The 21,282-nt window shown below is 38.3% G+C and overlaps 1 protein-coding gene across 8 annotated transcripts in view; it reads left to right on the top strand.

Annotated features, from left to right (window-relative positions):
* Nucleotides 1-20,978, top strand: part of TOX (thymocyte selection associated high mobility group box) — a 221,069-nt gene extending 200,091 nt beyond the window's left edge. For all 8 annotated transcript variants that reach the window (XM_068671932.1, XM_068671933.1, XM_068671934.1 and 5 more), the window contains 3 exons: nucleotides 6,158-6,544; nucleotides 16,304-16,455; nucleotides 18,634-20,978. In XM_068671932.1, the coding sequence (XP_068528033.1) occupies nucleotides 6,158-6,544; nucleotides 16,304-16,455; nucleotides 18,634-18,670 (576 nt within the window). In that variant the 3' untranslated portion in view covers nucleotides 18,671-20,978. The remainder of the gene's footprint in view (nucleotides 1-6,157; nucleotides 6,545-16,303; nucleotides 16,456-18,633) is intronic.
* The last annotated feature ends 304 nt before the right edge of the window (nucleotides 20,979-21,282 follow it).

Raw genomic sequence — 21,282 nt, 5'->3', positions numbered from 1 at the left:
GTTCTGAAACATCAAGAATGTGTCAAAAGCTTCTGAACTCTCTAGAGTCCCCAATATTATTGCAATAGGTGACTGGAATTAGCAAAATATGAAACATCATTTTCTAAGAGCCTCTTGTGACTTAGGTAGGAAAGCAGCTGTATTATAAATATGCATATGAATTCTCTACCGGAGTGAATAGAGTTAAGTCAAAGGAATCTCTAAAGTAGTTAAAGAGCTAAGCAGGAAAGAGAAAACAGTGCTGGAGAGCAGTCATTCTCTCATAAACAGCTTCACAGCGGTATTAATAAAATGGACGAGCCCATGCAGGCTAGAAGAAGAGATTCTTCTCAAGGAGAGTCTGGGGTTGGAGGTGACCTAAAATGTCAAAAACACTAAAAACAGACAGGATTGTGTGAACACAGAAAAGCTGAGAGAAGGAATAAACAATTCAAGATGTTCCTTCCACCAAAGAGACAGCAAAGACAACAGATGCAAAGTTAAGCTTAGGTAAGCTTCGTAGAAGCTGCATAAATATTCAGCCAATTTCCTTCTATCTACCCCTCTAATGTCATGGTACTGAAGGTAACTCATTTAAAGCTGAGTCAGGCCTGCCAAAGACTGATCACAGCCTACCTTGCTGGTACCAGCTGACATAATCACTGCTGTTACCTGGAAAGTAACCTTCATTCTGGTCATTAAGTCCAAAAACTGTTGAATTCCTCAGCATGGCTCAAGAATGGACGCCAGTCACTAGAAATGCACATGGCACTGCCATGAAAAGAGACAGTGTGTCAGCTGTGTTAGATGCTGACACATATTCATGTATTCATTTGAAATCTTAATCAAGTTAAACTCTTTTCCAAGCTTTGAAACACTCCTATAGTGCATTTTCATTGCCCATGTAGAGGGGATGCCAAACCCAGAGCACCTGTTTCTCATTTAGAATAAAACTCTATTTTTGCTGTGTAAAAAAGTCTTCTGAGGTGATGTTTACCCACAAGTAATGCTATTTGCATTGTTAGAAAGTTTGTGCTGGCCATATTGGCCATAAAGCTTGTGGTGATCCTCCCCCTCTATTCAGCCCTGGTGAGGCCACACCTTGAGTATTGTGTCCAGTTCTGGGCTCCCCAGTACAATAGGGATATAGGGGTACTGGAATGAGTCCAGAGGAGGGCTACAAAGATGATTAGAGGCCTGGAGCACCTGTCGTAAAAGGACAGGCTGAGAGAACTGGCCTGTTTAGCCTAGAAAAGAGAAGACTGAGGGGAGACCTCACCAATGTATATTAAATTATGCAATTGTCCATCAAATTGTCCATTAAAGTTTATAGGAGAGTTTCCATTAAATTCAGTAGTCTAAGGATCAGGCCATTAGAATACCACCTTCTTAAAACATATTCTCACTTTGCTTTCAATCACGTGGCTGTTTTTTCTTTTCCAACAGACGTGCAATTAGAATAGCCAATGTTAGCCAGAGGCAGCCATGAAAGAGAAAGATTATCAAAATGTATCGGTAGGGTTCAACAGCTCTTTGGTTATGTAGAGCTACTGTTGATGGTTTAAAATGCAACTATAGACTTTCCAGAGTGGGAGTAAAATTATGTCCCAAAGGAAGTTTTGGAGTTTTCCAGACATCACTAGGCTGCTGCTGTTTCACTGACACCTCTAGGCCGAACAGGATGCCTGTGTCAAAAAACACTTCTCAACTGTAGGGATGAATTGCAAGTTTTGGGGTAAGGTAAACCCCAGTGTCACTTTTCTCTAGGGAATTTAACTTTCCCATGTTTCCACATTCAGTCTACAATTAGAAGGATCATGGTGGTTCTCTAAAAAGAAAGAATAGCTCTGGATGAACAATGTTTAAACCCTTAACCTAATTTAATTATTTAATTTGGCAGATAAGCACAAGCAGTTTTAACACACAGTGGGAAAGTAGAAGGTAAAGTTTGCTTTGCTCTAGTATTGGAAGGAAAAGTGTAAATTTGGTCAAAACTTGTGGTTAGTCAAAACTTGACTCTGCGCTTCTAAAACTTTTTGCAAAATATTCAGCACTCAACACTTTCTGTGGACAATATAATTTATCTGTGTCATTTCATGTTTACTTGGAAGTATGATACAAGTAGAATTATTTTCTGGACAGAGGGTTACTCACCAAGGCTTTCTATAAACTGTTTTTGCCAGTACTTTTAATTAATATAGGTATATTAATTACTGTGAGATATAGTAATGTTTGTTTTGTTTCCTTCCTTTCACTATTTCTCTTTTAATTTCATTCTCTTTCTGATGAGCTTTCAAAATGTTCTTCCCCCTTTTTCTTTGGTTTTCAGTAAAACAATAGATTCTTTTAGAAAAAAAATAATGAATGTTTTGTGTAGTGTCTATAGGGCACTTGTACTTTTTCTGTAGTGTTCCATTGCCTTGGCCTACCTAACTTGCCTTCAGCTTCTTATTGTTTATATATATATATTTTTAATTTAAACAAGAGTATTAGATGATGATGTTAGATGAAGAGGCAGTTCAAGAAATCCTACTCCTAGCCTATTAAGAACTTGAAAGATTTAGAATAAAGCTTTGAGCTGAACTCAAGAACAAGTACAAGTCACTCAAAGACCATAAAGAACTGTCAAGAAAAGTTAGTTTGTGGTCTGAGAATATATTCACTGAGTATGCATACAATAAATCTTCTTACCATTAACTAAATATAATATTCTGTCACCCTCTAGTGGTGGGTTTACAAAACCATAATTAACGACAGTAGTGGTAAAAGATTTTTTCATTGCATGTCTGGTAGAAGACATTGTCACGTGCAGGAAATATTATGCTTCAATGTTTGATGGCCTCTGTGTATGGATTAGTAATTTTGGTCTCCACTACAGATATCTGTAAATAAGTATATCTTATAACTGAATGACACATTTAGAGATTTAAATTGTCTGTTTTGTCTTTGGGCAGATTAATTAGCTAAAGTGGGCTTTTAAAAATGATTTCCCTACTCTTCTTCTTGGAAAAGGTAAAAGCAAATTGACTGAGTATCAGCCTGCAAAATTAGGGAACGCGACTGTGCATCTAGAGCCCATACTGACTTGTCAAATCCCTTCTTTCTTAATTTCTAGCCTTACCCATAATAAAGGTGCTGTCCTAGTTGAGACAGTCTGATACTGTGTTAGACAGGTGCAATGCCCATTCAAACCTGTGAATGCAGTAATTGTGCCCGAAATAATAGTGTGGCTTATGTATCATGTACACCTCTTGGTATATTCGACAGTAAAGCAATATAACAAAGCCAAAATATTTGACAGCACCTATTCCATTAGCTTCATCAGTACTTACAAAATCTGAGGTTTCTGACCCAGTCTTAGAAAAAGCTGAAAGTGCAGTATGCTGGAGAATAGCAAGTAATGGTTTCATTTATCAAGATTTCCAGTAACTGATAATATTGATGTGCTTTACACTGATATTGGACAATTTGGCTTCAGATCACATATGATTTAAAGCGCCCTAAGTAACAGCAAAATACTTGGTCTGAAACTGAAGTGTTGTACTTTTCACCCAATCAGGAGGTAGTGAAATATATGGAAAGCTAATTGACAGCTTGAGACAACTGCAACTGTCCCTTTGATCACATCGCAAACAAAAAGCAAATGTTATTCATCTCTGGCCTGAGACCATACAATTCCTCTTAACATAATTTGGTATTTCAACTATTATGTGTTACTGAGAATCTGGTATCTCTGTAATCTTATCAGTATGGGCCATGCATTCACCACAGATGTGCGAACTCAGAATTATCCAGAAATCAAATTGGTTCAGTGTCTTTGTTTAAGAGGTCTATAGCAACATCTTTGCAGTCACAAATGTGCATGTATCGATGTGTCACAAGTGTGTAAGTGCATATCGGTGTGTCAGAAAGAGTGCCACAAAGGCTTCGTGGTACTGCCTCACCAGGAGGAAATTGTTTAACTGATCTATCCTGAGGTCCTGCTCAGACCTAAGAAATTGTCCCTGATCAGACCACACCAAACCTTCCAGCTACATCATGGGAGGGCAAAGCGTTTTCAGGATGGGGTGATGCACTCAGTAAAGCTTCAAGTTTCTGCAGAAAGAGCACAGCATAGGCCTCCATAAAGAACCCAGCATGCTCAAGGGGAGTGTTCCAACCATGCCTCTGATTAGCTAACCTTCTTCTGAATCTGAAATTTTGGCAAACCTACCAATCTTTGCTCCCACACATACAAGAACATCCTACAAATATAACTGGGAAGAGGGGGGGAAACTACTTCTCATGTCATCTTGAACATTAGTTCAGTGTTTTAAATCTAATACCCAAAAAATGCCAGATTGTGTGCCCACTTTAAGGTTTTATGTTTTAATGTGTTGGTTTTTTTTTTGGCTGTCTGTATCGTGCAAACATTCATATAATGCATATTGCACACCTGTATACCCACATGTGAGCAGATCCAGACAGACCCATAGAAGCAGAGATTTGCATTTCTTTTATCATATTCATTTAATTTTCCTTAGATTACTAGAGAAAATAAGTGGGATTTGTTGGTGGTGGTGGTGTTTTTTTTGCTAATGTAACTGCAGTTTTATGTAGGGAAAATGAAGTTATCTTTTTCATCTTTATCATTGGATATAATGAACCAATTTCAGTAACATGCGTGTCAGCGGATTGCTGGTGATGGTACATCCTTCAGAAAGAATACAAATAGGCTTTCTTCAGCTGCACTGACCCTGGAGTGCTGAGAGTAACATGAAACTTACTCTGACTTATAAACTGAGCAAACATGACATGGAGGTCACTGAATAAGGGCATATATGCATCTTTCAGCCCTTGTTTTGACAAAGTGACTTCTTTTTTTGGAGGGACATTTCTGCCATTTTTTTCCAGCATGTTTCACCTTTCACTGGCTATCAATCCCAGTATGCCTTGACTGCAAATTATAGTTCCCACCTATAAGCACATGGGAGTTAATTTTTTTCATTATTTATTTGAGCACAGAGTTAACATACAGAAGATCTAAGAAAATTAGAGTATTGAAAACAACAAATTGAGTGCAAATCAGACATAACAATTTATAAATGTTAAAACATAATATTATTGAAATTCATATCCATTTATGGACAATTTTTGTTACTAGCAGCTTTAAAAATCATGATAGATTATAACATCTTTGAAAATCTGTGCATTTTCTATTATTCCATTCAGTATTCTTCAAACTTATGTAAGATAGTTTCCCTCTGTCTGATGCCATCTAACATTTATATAGACATCAGTTTTAAAATGAATTTTCAGAACTTTATGAACTCAATTTATAGAGGAAGTTTAGCTAAAAGTAAAATTATTCAGAATATGCTATTTTTTCTGCATGCATGACTTATGGAACAAACTTGATACAGGTCTGGATAGCTTCCCAGCACAGAATACTTCTCAATAAAAGCATCAGTGCTACAACTAGAATAGTTATTCAGCGCAGTAAAACAACTGGATGAGGTTTAGGTTCTTCATGATGTTAGGTAACTCTGATACAGCACTATTAGCAGTTGTCAACATGTATGGTAAAGGACACTGAAGCTTTTATTCCTGTTTTGCAGATAGGAAAATGAGGCATAGTGCAGGGAAATGACATGTCAAAGATCACTGTAGACTTTTGCCAGAACTCACCCTCCTTAATCTGTTTTCAACTAGGCCATCAAATTTGAGGACAATAGTAATGAATGCTTGTGAGAATGAATGTGACAGGTTTGGTTTTCTTTGTTGTGTAGGTTATTAGGTCACTGATGCCAGTTCTAAGTTCTGAAAAAGCAAAATGTCAGGTTAGACCAGAAAGCAGTGGGGCTAACCTCTCTTTTTATTCTGATGAAAGAAAATGTGTAAGGAGATAGGCATTAATTGTTTTTCTAGTGTAATAACCAAACTCCATGGCAAGGATATTTTGATGGTGCAGATATGTGTTTTCCCATGGTGAGATTCTTTAAAAAAATAATGCTCTCCATTATCCCACTTTACCTTTACAGCACATTGATGTTTGCAGCTACACTTTCCTTCAAACTGCTCTGAAGAATATTGAGGGGAGAGAAATGTGCAAGATCTGTCTATGCAGCATAGTCTATAGGTGTGAGAAACAGCATTTTGTTGCTTCTAAGTATTGTCTATTTTTCATCTTTCCCAACAGAGCTACAGTGAACCTGTTGATGTTAAAGCCTCCCCGCAACCTCAGATGATGAATTCAAAGCAGTCAGTGTTTCATGGGCCTGCCCAGGCTCACTCAGCTCTGTACCTCGGTTCCCACTACCACCAACAACCAGGAATGAATCCTCACATCACTGCCATGCATGCCAACATCCCCAGGAATATAGCACCTAAGCCCAACAACCAAATGCCAGTGACTGTTTCCATAGCAAACATGGCTGTGTCGCCGCCACCACCACTTCAGATCAGCCCTCCTCTGCACCAGCATCTCAACATGCAGCAACACCAGCCGATTTCAATGCAGCAGTCCATTGGAAACCAGCTACCGATGCAAGTCCAGTCTGCTTTACATTCACCTACGATGCAGCAAGTAAGCTCGAGTTTTTCAGTTGTATGGGGAACTGGGATTTTTAAGCAAGGGAAATTCATCCAGAAGTTGGCATATTGAGAGAGATGTAAAGCCATGGATTAGCTTCAATTTTACAGAGTTCCAAGTGGTAATGTAGTGTGAGGGCTTAGATTTTCAAAGGTGAGAACAAATGATTGGGTTTGCCTAGATGATGGGGAACTTCAGTTGAACCTCTTGTGCTAACGGTGGCACTCATAATGTTCTTGTGAGCCCCATCCCTGTCTCCCTCGCCAAATTTAGGAGGTACCCTTTAAATAGAAGTGTGGATCCATCTACAAATCTGTAAGTATCTTGAAATATAAGTGCAATGCTAAGGCTTCTGGAAGATATATTTTGCAAACAAGGGGCAAGCATGTCTAGTAAAAGATATGATTGTAGCACGCACTAGTATCTTTTGCTGACTGTGACTTGTAACAAGTGGAATATGAAGCAACACAGGTTGTGTTATACATGTTAAATTAACAATAGATCAGGTTAACTCTGCTGATTTCATGAGATAAAATTTTCTTTTGTGTTGGGTGAGATCTGACTATCAATAATAAGATCTTGCTTTACAAAGAGGCATTTAAATAAAATATTCTTCAGTGGAGTTGTGAGAGTTGTACAAAATTTGTACACACAAAACTTGTCACTTCTGGCTGATAACACAGAGCCATGGATTTGCTGATTGTTTTGAATGTTTCTATAAATTTGCCTTTACTAATAAGGCACTTTTATTTGCTTTTAAAATCAAAGACATTTAATGTAAAGATTGGATGTTAGAGCTTCTGTCTGGGAGAGATGATATAACAGAGAGAGGAATTTTCCATAGCAGGACCAAAAAATAAAAATAAAATTTAAAATAAAAATTAGTAAAATTATTTGTTCAGAAGGTAATTCTGAAAAAGCTGAGGACAATCTGGATAATTTCAGAGACCTTCATCCTAGTCTCAAGAATTGTTTCAAGTAATCAGGCAGGTAGACAAATTTATAAAGGGTTTACAACTTTTGCCTAGGACAGTTTATTTTTCATGATCAGAGTAAATAGACTCAATAGACTCGTAACCACATAAATATAGTCTTTTACTGTCATGTATTGCTGAAGATTTTCCTATTAGTTAGAAAGGCAGTGTCCTGGTGTGAGTGTCCTGCCAGAACCCATGTGAAAGCCTCAGAGGAACTCAGGAGTTAACCCCAAACTTGGGCAGCTAGAAGTAGCTAGGGAGAAGCCCTAGACAAATGAGCTAGGAGGGTCAGCCTGGTGATCATAAACATGATGCAGTCCTAGTGGAACTGAAGGTCCCAAGCAGTGAGAGACAAAGCAATGGAAAGAGACCCAAAGCAATAGCCTGGTTGGTGACCTAGTATGAAGGACAACATCTGTGACAGCAGCCTGTTGAGACTGCATGGTTACATGTGAGCAAGTTTTAATTGTGAAATGGTTTAGTCTTCCAACAAATTAGAATCAAACATTGTATGCCAAGCTCAGAGACACATTACTTGTCCAATGCAGAGCAGCAGAAGATCAAACCCGTTATGTCTTTTCCATAATCATTGATAGTCATAATTTACAGAACAGAATTGAAAATCTGGCTTTAATTATTGAATGAATAGTTCTGTAATGGCTAGCAAAAGATGGAATGCAGATGTTAGATACTTTTAAGGATTTCATGTCTCTCTGGTTATATACATGTACTACATTCATCGCCATTTTTGTATGAATCTAAACATTTAGGAGTTATATTAAATAATTCTATCAAACGTACCACACACACACACACACACAAAAGGTAACATAATATGAATCTTCTGATGTTTTACGTTACCAAGTTGCAAGCTTGTAACATAAGGTGTGTATGTTAATGGCTTGAGAGTAATTTCACTTATCTGTGGGATGTGTTGTATGCAGCCTAGTTATTTCTAGTTTAAGTGAAAACACAGGGCACTAAGGTGTAGAAAACGGGTTTCTAGAAGTCAGTTTGTAGACCAGTACCATGCTGCATATTTTGCTTTACTGTACCATGCTGCATATATTGTTTTACTAAGTGCAAGTACAGTAAAGTAAGAAATATTGTACCTCTGTGTTGCAGCCTCCCCACTGTTAAATTCCTTAGTGGTTAGCTTAAATACTTCTACTGAGTTGCTTAGTCAGAAAGGCTGATGTTTATAATGAAGCATCCGCAGTGAGACATTTCTGAGCTTCACTCAAGGTGACGGGTGCTTATTACCTGCTGAAATGCTACACTGCCAATCTTAACTACATTTCTCTTAAGCACCTTAAAACATCTGCAAGCCGGTTTAGATGTCTTATGACCCCACTTTTTTTTCAAAGCAATACAGTTTTTGAGCTCTGGAAAATCTATGTAATTTCACCATAAAATATTTGTAATATGTATTTCAAGTTCTTATATGTTTTTGTTGTTGTTGTTTGTTTGTTTGTTTGTTTGTTTTAACATACAATAGTTTGCACAATTTGTAAATTGTTTTGCTTTAAAGAATGATGCTGGCAAAGACAAAAATTATGTTAGTCTGTAAAGCAGCAGGTGTACAACCCCCATCACAGTTTGCCTTATGCTGCAACAGTGATACTCTATCTAGTTCCTTAGGTATGACTCTTTCTGGTCAACAAACAGTAAAAAACAAAGTCCCCAGTATTTTGTACTGCATTAGAGCACTAAATACAAGAAACTACGTTGAAAGTGAAGGCCTCAGATGACAAGGAACTTTGATCTCCATTCTGCTTGAAACTGAGCAAACATTGTGCTGATCACTGTATTGGGTCTGGCTGGAATGTTAACTTTCCCAGCAGCAGCCCATACAGTGCCGTACTCTGTACTTGTAGCTGGAACAGCAGTGTTATCACACCAGTGTTGTGTCTGCTGCTGAGCAGCAGTGGCACAGTATTAGGCCTTTCTCTAACCCTCTTAGGGGGTGGGCAAAAGGTGAGGAGAGAAACATCACTAGGGCAGCTGGCCTAAACCAATCAAAGGGATATTCCATACCATGTGATGTCACACTCAGCAATAAAAGGTGGAAACAGGAAGAAGAGGGGAGGGGTGGGCTCTCGTTTGGAAGACGTCGGTCCTCCTCTCGAACACCGGCTGCGTGCGTTGAGGCCTTGCTTCAAGGACGTGGTCAATCATCGCTCATTTGTGGGAAGTAGAGAGTAATTTCTTTCCTCTGCACTTCCATATAGCCTTCATTTATTTTGTTTGTTTGTTTTCCTCCCTTCTTTTTATTTTCCTTTTTTTCCCCTCCCTTTCCCCTTTCCCTTTTTATTTTCCCCTTAGTTAAATTGTTAGTTCATGGTAGTCTTTATTTAATTATTATAATTATTTCCCTTTAATTAAATTATCCTTATCTCAACCCGTGAGTTGTTCTTTGCTTTACTTCTCCCCCTCCTCATCTAAAGGAGGGGGAGTGAGAGAGCGGTTGTGGGGTTTAGCTGCCCAGTACGGTAAAACCACCACAATCACAGAGCATGTAAAGGAGTCCAAGACAATGGAAAAGGCAGATGAGCCCTCCAAAAGAGCCACAATACGATGATGGCAGCACAGAGTCAGCATCAACGATGGCAAAGGAGAGGTGTACACTGCCCTGTATGGCCAGCCTACAACAAGGAGGGAGGGAAGACTCTCAGCATGAGGCTTGGTCCCCACCAGCACAGTATAGGCCACTCTGCTACATAAAGAGACAACAAAGGAGAATGGGAGGATATGTAGTCTGATAAAGAAGAAGTGATAGTTGCATGTAATTCAACATTTTTTTTCAGTTCATTGTCCCTCAGCTGCTTGATTTCCTCCACGCTAAAGGTGTGGTTGCCCTAAGACTTTTTCAAAGACTCCAGTGATCATCCAATTTATGTAAGCAGCAAGAACAGAAACTAATTAACATCCCACTCCCTGCAATGTCACTTGCAACAAGAGACATTTTCCGTTACAAAAACCTCACCACTGCTTATGCCAAACAGACTAACACACTTGCAGGAGCAGCAAGGTACATTTTCTTGTGTCACACTGTAGTGTGAAACTTAATAGACAAGAAAGGGATGAGACTTTCAACAGCTTCCTAGCAGCCTTCTACCGGAGCTGCTTGCAGCCTCATCTGGTGGGACAGCACCAGTGCAGACCACAGCTGGGCTGTAGATACATTAGAAGGAGCAACCACAGTACCTACCAATAGCAAATTCCCACTCTCTCTCTTTCACTTTCTCTCTCTTTCTCTCTCTCTCTCTCTTTGTTTTGTTTTGTTTTCCAAATATCCATCTCTGAAACAGTTTGTGGCTTACTAGTGTGCCACTCAATGGTAGCACACCCTCGGAAACCTTGCTGTCTACAGATCCCTGCTTTCACACTGTGGCTGTGGGAGATTTGATTACTTGTTTTCTCAAGGAGAGGGAGGATGGTTCTTATCAAAGACCTGCTTGTAGCATGTCTGAAGGACTGCCAGCTCCAGGAAAAATCACGTACAGATCCAGAATGCAGTCCTGGCAGGCAGAGAAACAGTTCTTCAAAACCACAGTGCATGAAATCCACAAACTCTTCGGTGCATAACTTTGGGGAGGGACTGATAAGAAGTGCTGACCTGGGGAGTGAGTCCTGCCCACACTGCTGCAAGGACAATGAGCTGATCTTCATCAGCTCTGCAGGGAACAGCACGTACTTCCAACAGCCCTTGCCTGCATGTGTGCAGCTGCCAAACTAGGAGAGACTGCCAGCTGGAGAAGGACGGTTTCCTCAAGGATTCCACAAAAACTGCAGAACATCAAGAAGATCAGAAGTTTTGGTAGCCAAAAATCCTCAGTGACTGCACAGTTTCTGTTATTTTAAAATCAATTAATTCTATGGATTATGCAGTTGATGCAAGACATCCAAATTTTTCTAAACTACACATGACAATGTAAAATTTATATATTAGTTCATTTTTCATATGCCTTGGCATTATTAAATCTTTTTTTCTTTAAACAAACTTCCAGAGTTTATCTAAATAATTATTTGTAGTTTCCAAAAAATAAACTATTTTTTCTCTATTCATTCCTTTTTCTGTTTTCAAAACAGCTAATAAAAAAATTAAACTACATGGGCACTGTTGCAGACTTTTGGGGTGCTCATTTACAGTGTTAAACCTTTTTCCTGTAAAATTTACATTTTAGTCCTATTCTCATAGTTAGATTTAAATGAGATCCTGATTTTGAGGATATTTAACTTCTAATTTTAAAATATACTATATTTTTCTTAAGTATTATTAGCAGGAGTTGTGTCAAAGTTTTTCTTTGCTGAAGTCCAAATCTCTTGTGCAGCAGTTTTTCTTTCATCCACTTTTGACACACCAAAAGAATTATTGTACATTGGAAGAGTGGGACTTTTTTCCATTAAATGCTCATATGAGCATCTTGAGCATCTTACAAGTTTTTTTTGTTTGTTTGTTTTGTGGTTGTTTTTTTTTTTTTTTTTAACTGATCCTGAATTGTTTCTCTCTAGTCTGTTTCTTCAACATCTTTGACAAGATGTTTAATTTTTACTTAGTTGGGATTAGGTGATCTGACTCTTCAGCATTGTTATTCAAATCACCCAGATTTCTCTTGAAGTTCAGGCTAAAACAACATCTGAAGCTGCAACCTGTTTTCTTTTGAAAAGTTGTTCCTTTATGCACACAGACATACATGATTCTTTCTGAGCATACCTCATGCTCCTGCCTGTTGCACTGTGCTGTTCCGTGTGGAGAAGGATAAGACCAAGGATCCACTCCCTCCTAAATATTCCCAGTCCTTCTTAAGAAACCCTTTTTAGTAGCCCTAGTGGAAGCATCTCCTTCCTTACTTAAAATACTTCAGTGTGGCCTGGTGGGTCCCATCATGATCTCTGTCCCACTTTGGTTCATAGAAAAAGCAAGCAAAATTGTATTCTTAACATCTAGTAACCATGGCTGCAAGTGTATGCATAACAAAAAGGCAGAAGATTAATGTATGTCACATTTTATTTTTTTATTTTTTAGAAATAATAACTTATTTCAGTCTACTTTTAGATGTTTCTTTTCCTTTAGAAAATAAATGTATACAGCAAGATGATTGCATAGCCTGCCAAAAATAATAGCCTCATTTTTTCTGGTATATATTATATACAGTAAACTCAGGATCCTGCTGTATTTGTCCAGATTTCTTCCTCTTTTTTGTTATGCTTTGTCTTCGAATGAGGTCAAGAGAAAAAAAAATCATTAATATCTGTCAACTTCCTTTATAACCTTAAGGAAAAATCTTTGTATGATATCACACAGACAGATTTTCAATTTCCTTGTGTAATAAACAGATGCTTTAGGATTTGGATGTAATTTAAAGGTTTAAAATATCACATTGAGATTGATGAATAAATCAGTTGTGAAGACAAAAACATTGATGCCTGTTGAAAATACCTCTCCAGACAGGCAGGAAATGAAATTAGTTCCCAGTAAAGTGTGGAGATGAGGATCACTGTTTAGTTCTGCTGCAGGCTTTTTAGGACTTGCTACAGTGGCACAGTGAAACTGCTAGGGCTACAGAAATCTAATTAAAGAGCAAATGTCCCTCCTGACATCGAATTAATCTTTATCAAGTTCCCTATTTTTATTTCAATCTGGAACAAGAAAATGAAATTTAAAATTCTAGGCATGTTGCAAAACAGTTGGTGATTTTCTCTTGAGCATTACAATGCAAAAACATTCACCATTGTTTAATTAGACCTCGAAGCACTCATTTTCTGAGCACTTTTTATTTCATCATTGTTTGTTAAGGGCTTACATAAATAATACACAAATATTTACTACAAGCATGGTACAAGGCAGTCTCCCTCTGTTGTACAAATCTATATTTCCAGAGCTTTTTTTTTCTGTGGATGAAAAAGCTGAAGTAATTCTTGTTTACATTTTAAACATGGTCATAGATTACTGGTCCTTCGTATCGCATTCAGGTTTCTTAAATTACTTTGCCTTAAGAAGCAGACTCCCAAACACCTGCATCATTACTTCTGTTGCTGGTAGCCCTCTGCCAGGCTCAGTGCAGGATGGTGCTGGGTGCTGCCTCTCAGCAGCATTAAAACCATGGCTGCAGAGAGCTCAGAGTGGGCCTAGGTGCCAGTATGCTTGTGTGGTCCATGGGGTTGGTGTGTGCTGGTCCCAAACTAGAGGTGGCTCAGATACCTCTGTGCTGCTTCAAAATGTATCACATGAGCATCTTGAAGAACAAGCCTGATCCCAGGCAGTCATAAACTAAAATGGATGCAAGATACGAATGTTGTTACTCCTTGTTCTGTAGATAGGAGAATAAAGCTCATGTTTGTGGCCCTAACCTTAGCACAAAAGGTATCAATCCAGTCCAAGTGCATCCTTTGCTGGAGGATAGTCAAAGAGAGTTGGCTCTGGTTACACAGACAACCCAAGAAAGGATAAGAAAAAGACAAATCCCCACCCAGTACCAGGCTGACATATTTACCAGGGGACCATCCTCCCACATGTAAGCTATTCCTTTGTCCAGGAATGCTATTGCACCGATGTTCTTGTCCTCTCACTTGGACAACAGTTTATTCTTGCTGCAAGAGTATGTGAGCCTCTGTACTTGCTCACTTGTATTCTTCTCTACAGCACTGCTCAGGTAGTAGCCACATTTGGCATTTTTCTTGCATAGATGATTGGTTTTCCTGAAGAATAATAAGATATCGCTCAGGGGTTCTGCTACCAAAGGTAAACCCAAATGCCTGAGGGCAGAATGTGTTTCTGTGGTTAGGTTCTTCTTACAGCTAAATTTAAAAGGGCTTATGGGTAATGTTTTGTATAAAAATTATGGCGGTGATATACAAAACCAATTTTTCTGCCTTTTAATTACACAAAACTTCAATTAAAGTCATTGAGAAGTCTGCTCAATTACAGTTTCCTTTGGATTTGTTACAGGCATGGGTTTTTCATCCCGATGTGCAGGTTTGCAGTCTAGTGAAAAAGCTGTGCACAGAGCGTGGTGGTTACAGTCACAATGAGTGCATTTTATTTTATCTTATTAGCAGGGCAGCGTATAGGCTACATTACAACTAGATGCTAGATTCAGCTCATGAACTTGCCCACTACTAATGATCTATTTCTTGGCATCATCAGGGATAAGGTGAGGCTTCCAAGAGCATTTAAGGCACTGAGGTGTGACTCCCTTCTCCATAAGGAAGAGACTATAGAAGAAAGTAGTGTACAAAGTTAAACGGGCTCCCAGGGGAAGTGAACAGGCTCCCCAGGGAAGTGGTCACTGCACTGAGTTTGTTGAAGTTCAAGAAGTGTTTGGACAATGCTCTTAGAAACATGGTCTGATTTGTGGGTTGTCCCGTGTGGGGCCAGGGGTTGGACCCAATGATCCTCGTGGGTTCCTTCTGACTCGGGATATTCTGCGACTCTATGATTCATTTATGGCCTAAGCTAAAATCTGTGGTCAAGATGAGCAGAGCAAGGAGAATGCAACATGAAGAAAGGATGTGAAGAAGGAAGTGACATTTTATATTTGAAGGAAGCTCTTTTTGGAGATGGGAGCATGGCAGGTGAAAACTGAGAGTCCTCATTTATCTCATTTAAAGGTAGTGTGGCTGAGTTGTTAAATTTGCAGCTGAATACAGCTCTACCCAAAATTCCCTTCTTCATGATGACAGTGTGTATGAAGTAATCACACATAAGCCACTGAGTTTTCAAATGTAAAGCTTTAAGCCTATCTATTCTATATGTGGCCTTTGACCAGAAGTAGATTTACAAACTAGGTATTTTGCATCAAGTTCCATTTGTGGTTTAACAGCTACAGATCCTATTGAGAATTGTATGCCTTTTTTTAATTATTATTTTTTTCCCAGCATAGCATATATCAGTTGCTTTTGTACAGTATTCACAATTTTTTGTACAGCATTCACACTTTTACCCAATGTAGTCCTTGTAACTTTACAGGAATATAATGTACACTTATATAGGCTGAGCCAGGTACACTACGGCAGTGCATACTAACCTTAAAATTTCTCCTGGTTTTGAAACACAGCATTTTAACTGATATGTCATCAAAAGACCTAAAAATCATTACAATTTCTGATATGACAGATATTTTAGGGAGCAGGTCAGATGTCCCTTTGTAACTTCCACTTTTTTTCTTGTCCTCCTGGTTTCAAAAAGTAAGTTATTCTGTGCTACTTTCACTACATTAGTCCAACAACTGTTAAAAAGCTTTGGTTGAATTTCTGTTTAGTTGAGAGAGAAGTACAAATAAAAGAAGCAGCAGATGGTCTCTTTGTGACTGAATGAAGAAAGAGGGTTTTGAGAACAATATGTGAATAGGTGTAGTCTAATAAAACAGTCAGCCACCTGCTGCCTACATCCTTCAAAAAGATTCTGTTGCATATTCTAGGAATTAACGACTAGTTTGTGTCCTTACGTCCAATCTAAATGGAACCTCTAAGGAGCAAGCAGACCTTTTTGCCCCAGTGTTGATTAAGTTGTTTTCTTGGTTTTGAGTTGTTTTCCCTTTCAGTTCTATCCTGTGATTGTTAACCTGTGATTGCTAACACCAATTTCATGCCATTTTATTTCTCAAACCAAATATTTTAAAACATAGAAAGCATGTACACTTTTTCTCCCTTTTTAAGCTAAAAAAGGGGGCTTTACTGTTTTGCAGTACACACCTTGTTTTTATTTTTATTTTATGTACACAACCTGTTGCTTGGTTTCCATGCATCATAATGCACTTGCTATTTCTTCTAGGGATTTACTCTTCAGCCTGATTATCAGAATATCATCAATCCAACATCAACAGCTGCACAAGTTGTTACCCAAGCAATGGAGTATGTTCGTTCAGGGTGCAGAAATCCTCCGGCACAGACTGTGGACTGGAATAATGACTACTGCAGTAATGGGTAAGCAGCCAGTGAATGCCACCTTGTGTCGAGCAACATTCATGACACAAGTATCTGACAGTGAAAACATCTTTGTTGCCTATTTCCCTACACTTCACTTCAGAAGTGCACCTGTGATGACACTGTATTTGTCGAGCAGTTAGACTACTGTGGGATAATAAGTTTTCAATACATACATTTATCAGAGATTTTTGTCACCTTATTGCAGCACATACATTTTGGACTTTGAGAGCTACCATTCATTAGAAAAGCAGAAGCGAAATCTTAGGGAAAAGGCATAGGAAAGAACTAGTAAGATCACTACCCCCTACTTAAGAGGTAAATGGCATGAACAGTTTTCTCCAAATATTCCATTGATGAGGAGAGCTTGCTGCCAGTGAAAACATCTGGTTTGGGTCATGGGAACCCCTGTCAGTGAGACCCAGAGGTGATGCATGGGATACAAGTTACATGGAAGGGAACGATGTGAAGATTACGTGACTGTTACCAGAAACAAAACACCATATGTGTAGGAGTTCTGTGCCCCTACCAGTAGCTCCTTCAAATCCTCAACTCCTCAGCAGCCTGGTTTTTGTGGAGTCATAGTGCTCTATCAGGAGCTTCCTGGAAACTTTTTAGACACTGAACAGAAGGTATCTTCTGAGCTTTAGATGATAGATGTGCCTTGTGAACACGACCACCAGCCTGACCTCCTCTTGACCTTGGCATGAATACCAAAGACACAGGCAGATAAAAGCTCTTGGTTACTGCCAAAGTAATTGAACCCCAAGTGTAACTAAAGACCAGTTTCAACCATTGCATTTACTCAAACTCAGAATTGTGCTTGTGTTACTATTTTAAAGCATTTCTGCAACATGAACTAAACTGAAGAAAAATCTTTTTCTGGTTACAAGTTCAGAAAAATATCCACACCAAAACCTACTGACACTGAGGCAGACTTTAACTGGTTCGCTCAATGGCCTCCCTCTTCCTCCATAACTAGTGCTTTTGCCCCGAGACATGCCCACTTGTTCAGCAAAACAGTCTCACTTCTGTGCTGTACCACCCAAATGCATTGATCTGTGCTGAAGACCCTTGCAGGAGCCCTACCAACAGGCCATAACCACCTCCTGTTTTGATTTCTGGTCTCCTCAAAAAAGCAATGTGAGATCATTGCCAGCAGTGTCCTCTAGGTGCCCAGTGGGTGTAACTCCCATCGGCAGAACCTTTCTCTGAACAGACTCTGTATACGTGTGCTGTGTAGATGTGCGTCTGTGAATCTGTGTGCAAGGACTTAGCGTGTTCTTGCTTTGCCAGTGCAATTTATGCTCTATGCTAATCCTGGACTCCAAACCAAGTAAGCTGTAGAGCTGTGGAAGAACAGAACTCGTGCCTGGGTTTTGGCAAGGAAACAGGAGATGAAGAGCAAAGCCTCTCCCCCAGAAAATCTCTGCACTGTGAACCAAGCCCTGTCAGTGATACTTCTACTTTAAATGATGTACTTTTTTCTGACTTGTACAGACTGTTCCAGGTTATAAACTGGTAAATGATTCCTTTTTGCTCTGAGTTGGTATGTTTCATCCGAAGATGAACTGTGGCAAGAACAAGTGTGCTGGATGATGGTTGGTGGAAGGTCTCCCACAGAGCCTGGAAAAGTTAGTTGAGTTGGGCTCTGTTAGAACCATCTGGTGCTCCTTTGCTCACGCTTACCTGAAACTGCCAACACAGTGCATTTTGGCTATGCCTGTACTAATAAATAAAAGACGCCAGAGAGAGCTGGTTGGCACCTATGCTCATGGAACTAACCTCTCCTGCTCCCTTTTCTCTACAGAAAGGGTGTTTATGGGGTAAGGTCTCTAGAGCTGTGATAAATTCTCATGTACACAGCTATGCAGTTCGTGAGTGAGGGACCATCAATACTACCAACCCACTAGCACAGGTGATCCCAAAATAGCGCTTAAACACCCATGACCCCTCCTATTCAGTTTAGACCCAGATGTGGCCTCTGGGTTTCTATATGCCACTATGGCAATAGGGTTTTTCTTATTTTTTATATTATTACCTTGGCAATACAGCTGTACTTCAGTGATATGCTTAGAATTAATGACACAGTAGGGTTGTGGGGTTTATAGAGGGAAGAAAAGGACTAAGAATTTAACAAATTTAAAAATCATATTTGTTCTTTTTCCCTTTGAACAGGGGCATGCAGAGGGACAAAGCACTCTACCTTACCTGAAAATCTGAAACATCTCTCCTTTCCACTGAGGAATGCAGGGAAGTCTTTTCATCATGGATTGCTTTATGCAGTCAAGGCAGTTCTGCATTTTATTAGAAAATACATGTACAAGTTGCTAAGCACTTAGGACTATTTGAGCTCGTGGGTCACCCACTCTGGAAAAAATAGTCTTGCTTCTTTCTTTTTCTTTCTTTCTTTTTTTTTTTTTTATTTTTTATCTCCCCTCGTTTTTGTTTCATTCTTTCTTTCCCCTTTCCATCCCCACCCTGAGATCCTTTAACGGACATTGCTTTTCTTCTTCCCTGAAGGAAACTTGGACCATTCAGATTTTATGTTGTTTTTTTGCTGTGAAGTGCTGCGATAGTAACTGCCTTAGCAACTGTAGATGTCTCGGATAAAAGTCCTGGATTTTCCATTGGTTTTTCATAATGGGTGTTTATATGAAACTACTAAAGACTTTTTAAATGGCTTGATGTAGCAGTCATAGCAAGTTTGTAAATAGCATCTATGTTACACTCTCCTAGAGTATAAAATGTGAATGTTTTTGTAGCTAATTGTAATTGAAACTGGCTCATTCCAGTTTATTGATTTCAAAAAATGGGTTAAATTGGCAAACATTCATATTTTTACTTCATTTTTAAACAACTGACTAATAGTTCTATATTTTCAAAGTATTTGGAGAAAAAAAAAGTAAAATATTCCCAAAAGATATTAATTAAAAATATTGGCCTCTTCTCATGAAATAAACATAAAAACTAGGGAGAAAAAAAAAAAAAAAAAAACAGTGTTGATAAAGAGCAAACACATTTATTTTGTACTGCCTAAAAATGCTTCTTTTTTTTAAAAAAGAAAAAAAAATCACTTTATGTGTACTGGTTAGTAAATGTCATTTAAGTCCTTTTATGTATAAAACTGCCAAATGCTTACCTGTTATTTTATTAGATGCAGAAACAGATTGGAGACAGCTAAATTATAACCTTTACATATGGCTATGTATTATTGTTTCTTCATACTGTGTCTGTATTTAATCTTTTTTTATGGAACTTGTTGCGCCTATTTATGAAATAATAAATATAGGTGTTTGTAAGTAAATTTGTTAGCATTTTAAAGAGGTTTCTTTGACGCTTTAACTTTTGCTGGCACAAATTGTTCACAACTGATGTGAATACTTTATTTAGTTTTTACAGTGACATATATAACACCAAACCTGCTTTTCTGGCAGAAAATGAAGGTAACCAATACTTATTTCTGTATTTCTTTGGTTGCTAAGGGGAAAAAAAAAAAAGGTACTTTTAAGTAATTCCCTTTTTAAAGTATTGTGGTAAGAAGTTGCCCAAAACCAAGACTTGAACCAACAAAAGTAACTAAATAAAACTACACAATGATGCTTCTTGAAAATTCATCAGTTTTTGTTAATTAGTCAAGTGGAATAGAAATATTACCAACAGAAATATTACCAAATATGCTTCAAACATTTTATTGTATATTCAAAAGTTCCTACAGAGTCTTAGGGAGTGTATTACAAATACATACTAAAGTGAAAGGTAAGTTCAATAGCCATACAGAAGGATTTAAAAAATCCAAAATAAAGAAGAAAGAAAAAGAAAAAGGCATTTTGTCAATGTGTTTCTTCAGGGATAGATCTGAAAATGTTTTTCTGGAGGATTTCATCCCAGATGCCTGTCAAAGTAATAGAGAGTACCACTGATTTGTAGTGTCTGTGTGAAATAAAGAATGCAACTCAGAATAAATACAAATTATGCAATGCCACTGATTTTTATAGAAAACAAAACAGAAACAAAGGTATGCTTGCTTTGGAATGATTTCAGGCAATGTACAGTTGAAATCACTTGGCATGTAATAACTAATAAATAATGCAGATCAGATGTGATTACTCGGATGACTGTAGCTGAGAGCTCTAATTTTTCTGTCTTGAAACTGTATGAGAACTCGTGATTAAATTCACAGTTTATTGTTTGTCTGTTTAGTACTTTAGAAATATACCAGCACTACTAATTACCCAATGTCTTCTATTTATTATATTATAGTAAACTACATTTTCCACTCATATTAATTCCAAAGTGAGAAGATAATTATTGGGATGAGAAAAATCAGCTTTGATTTTGACAGGCAGTTTTCTTTTTTCTTTTACAGAAAAGAACTGTGTTATCTCCATTTCTTTTAGAGCAGGTGCGCAGTCACATAAAGTTGTTAATTTCAATATCCAAGCAGAGTTCAAAATACAAGAAAACTTTAATGTAAATAATAAAAAAAATACATCATGAATAAAATACTTATTCTGTATGAATCTCTTGCTAGTTGATGTCTCTCAGTCTGTAAGAACGGAAACCTGCCTTGTGTTTACCACACAACACTTTTACCGGTCATGGGATTTGAGTGTGGTTCTGTGCCTGGGCTCTGTTCATGTGAGTCAGCTGTGCTGGAAGAGCAGCACCTTTGCTCTGGGTTATACTGAAGCCACTTCGTTCCAAAAGAGAGGTCTGATTCTGATGAATAAATGTCAGTTCTTCATGTCTGACCTTAGGAAAAAGCAATGGTTGCTGGGCAAGGGCAAATCTGCTCTTTGTTTTCAGCTGCATATCAACAGGTAC

This window comes from Anas acuta, chromosome 2 (genome assembly GCF_963932015.1).
Source record: "Anas acuta chromosome 2, bAnaAcu1.1, whole genome shotgun sequence".
Classification (NCBI taxonomy): Eukaryota; Metazoa; Chordata; class Aves; order Anseriformes; family Anatidae; genus Anas; species Anas acuta.
The sequence above is the reverse complement of the archived record's forward strand: the minus strand, read 5'-3'. Positions and strand labels throughout refer to the sequence as shown.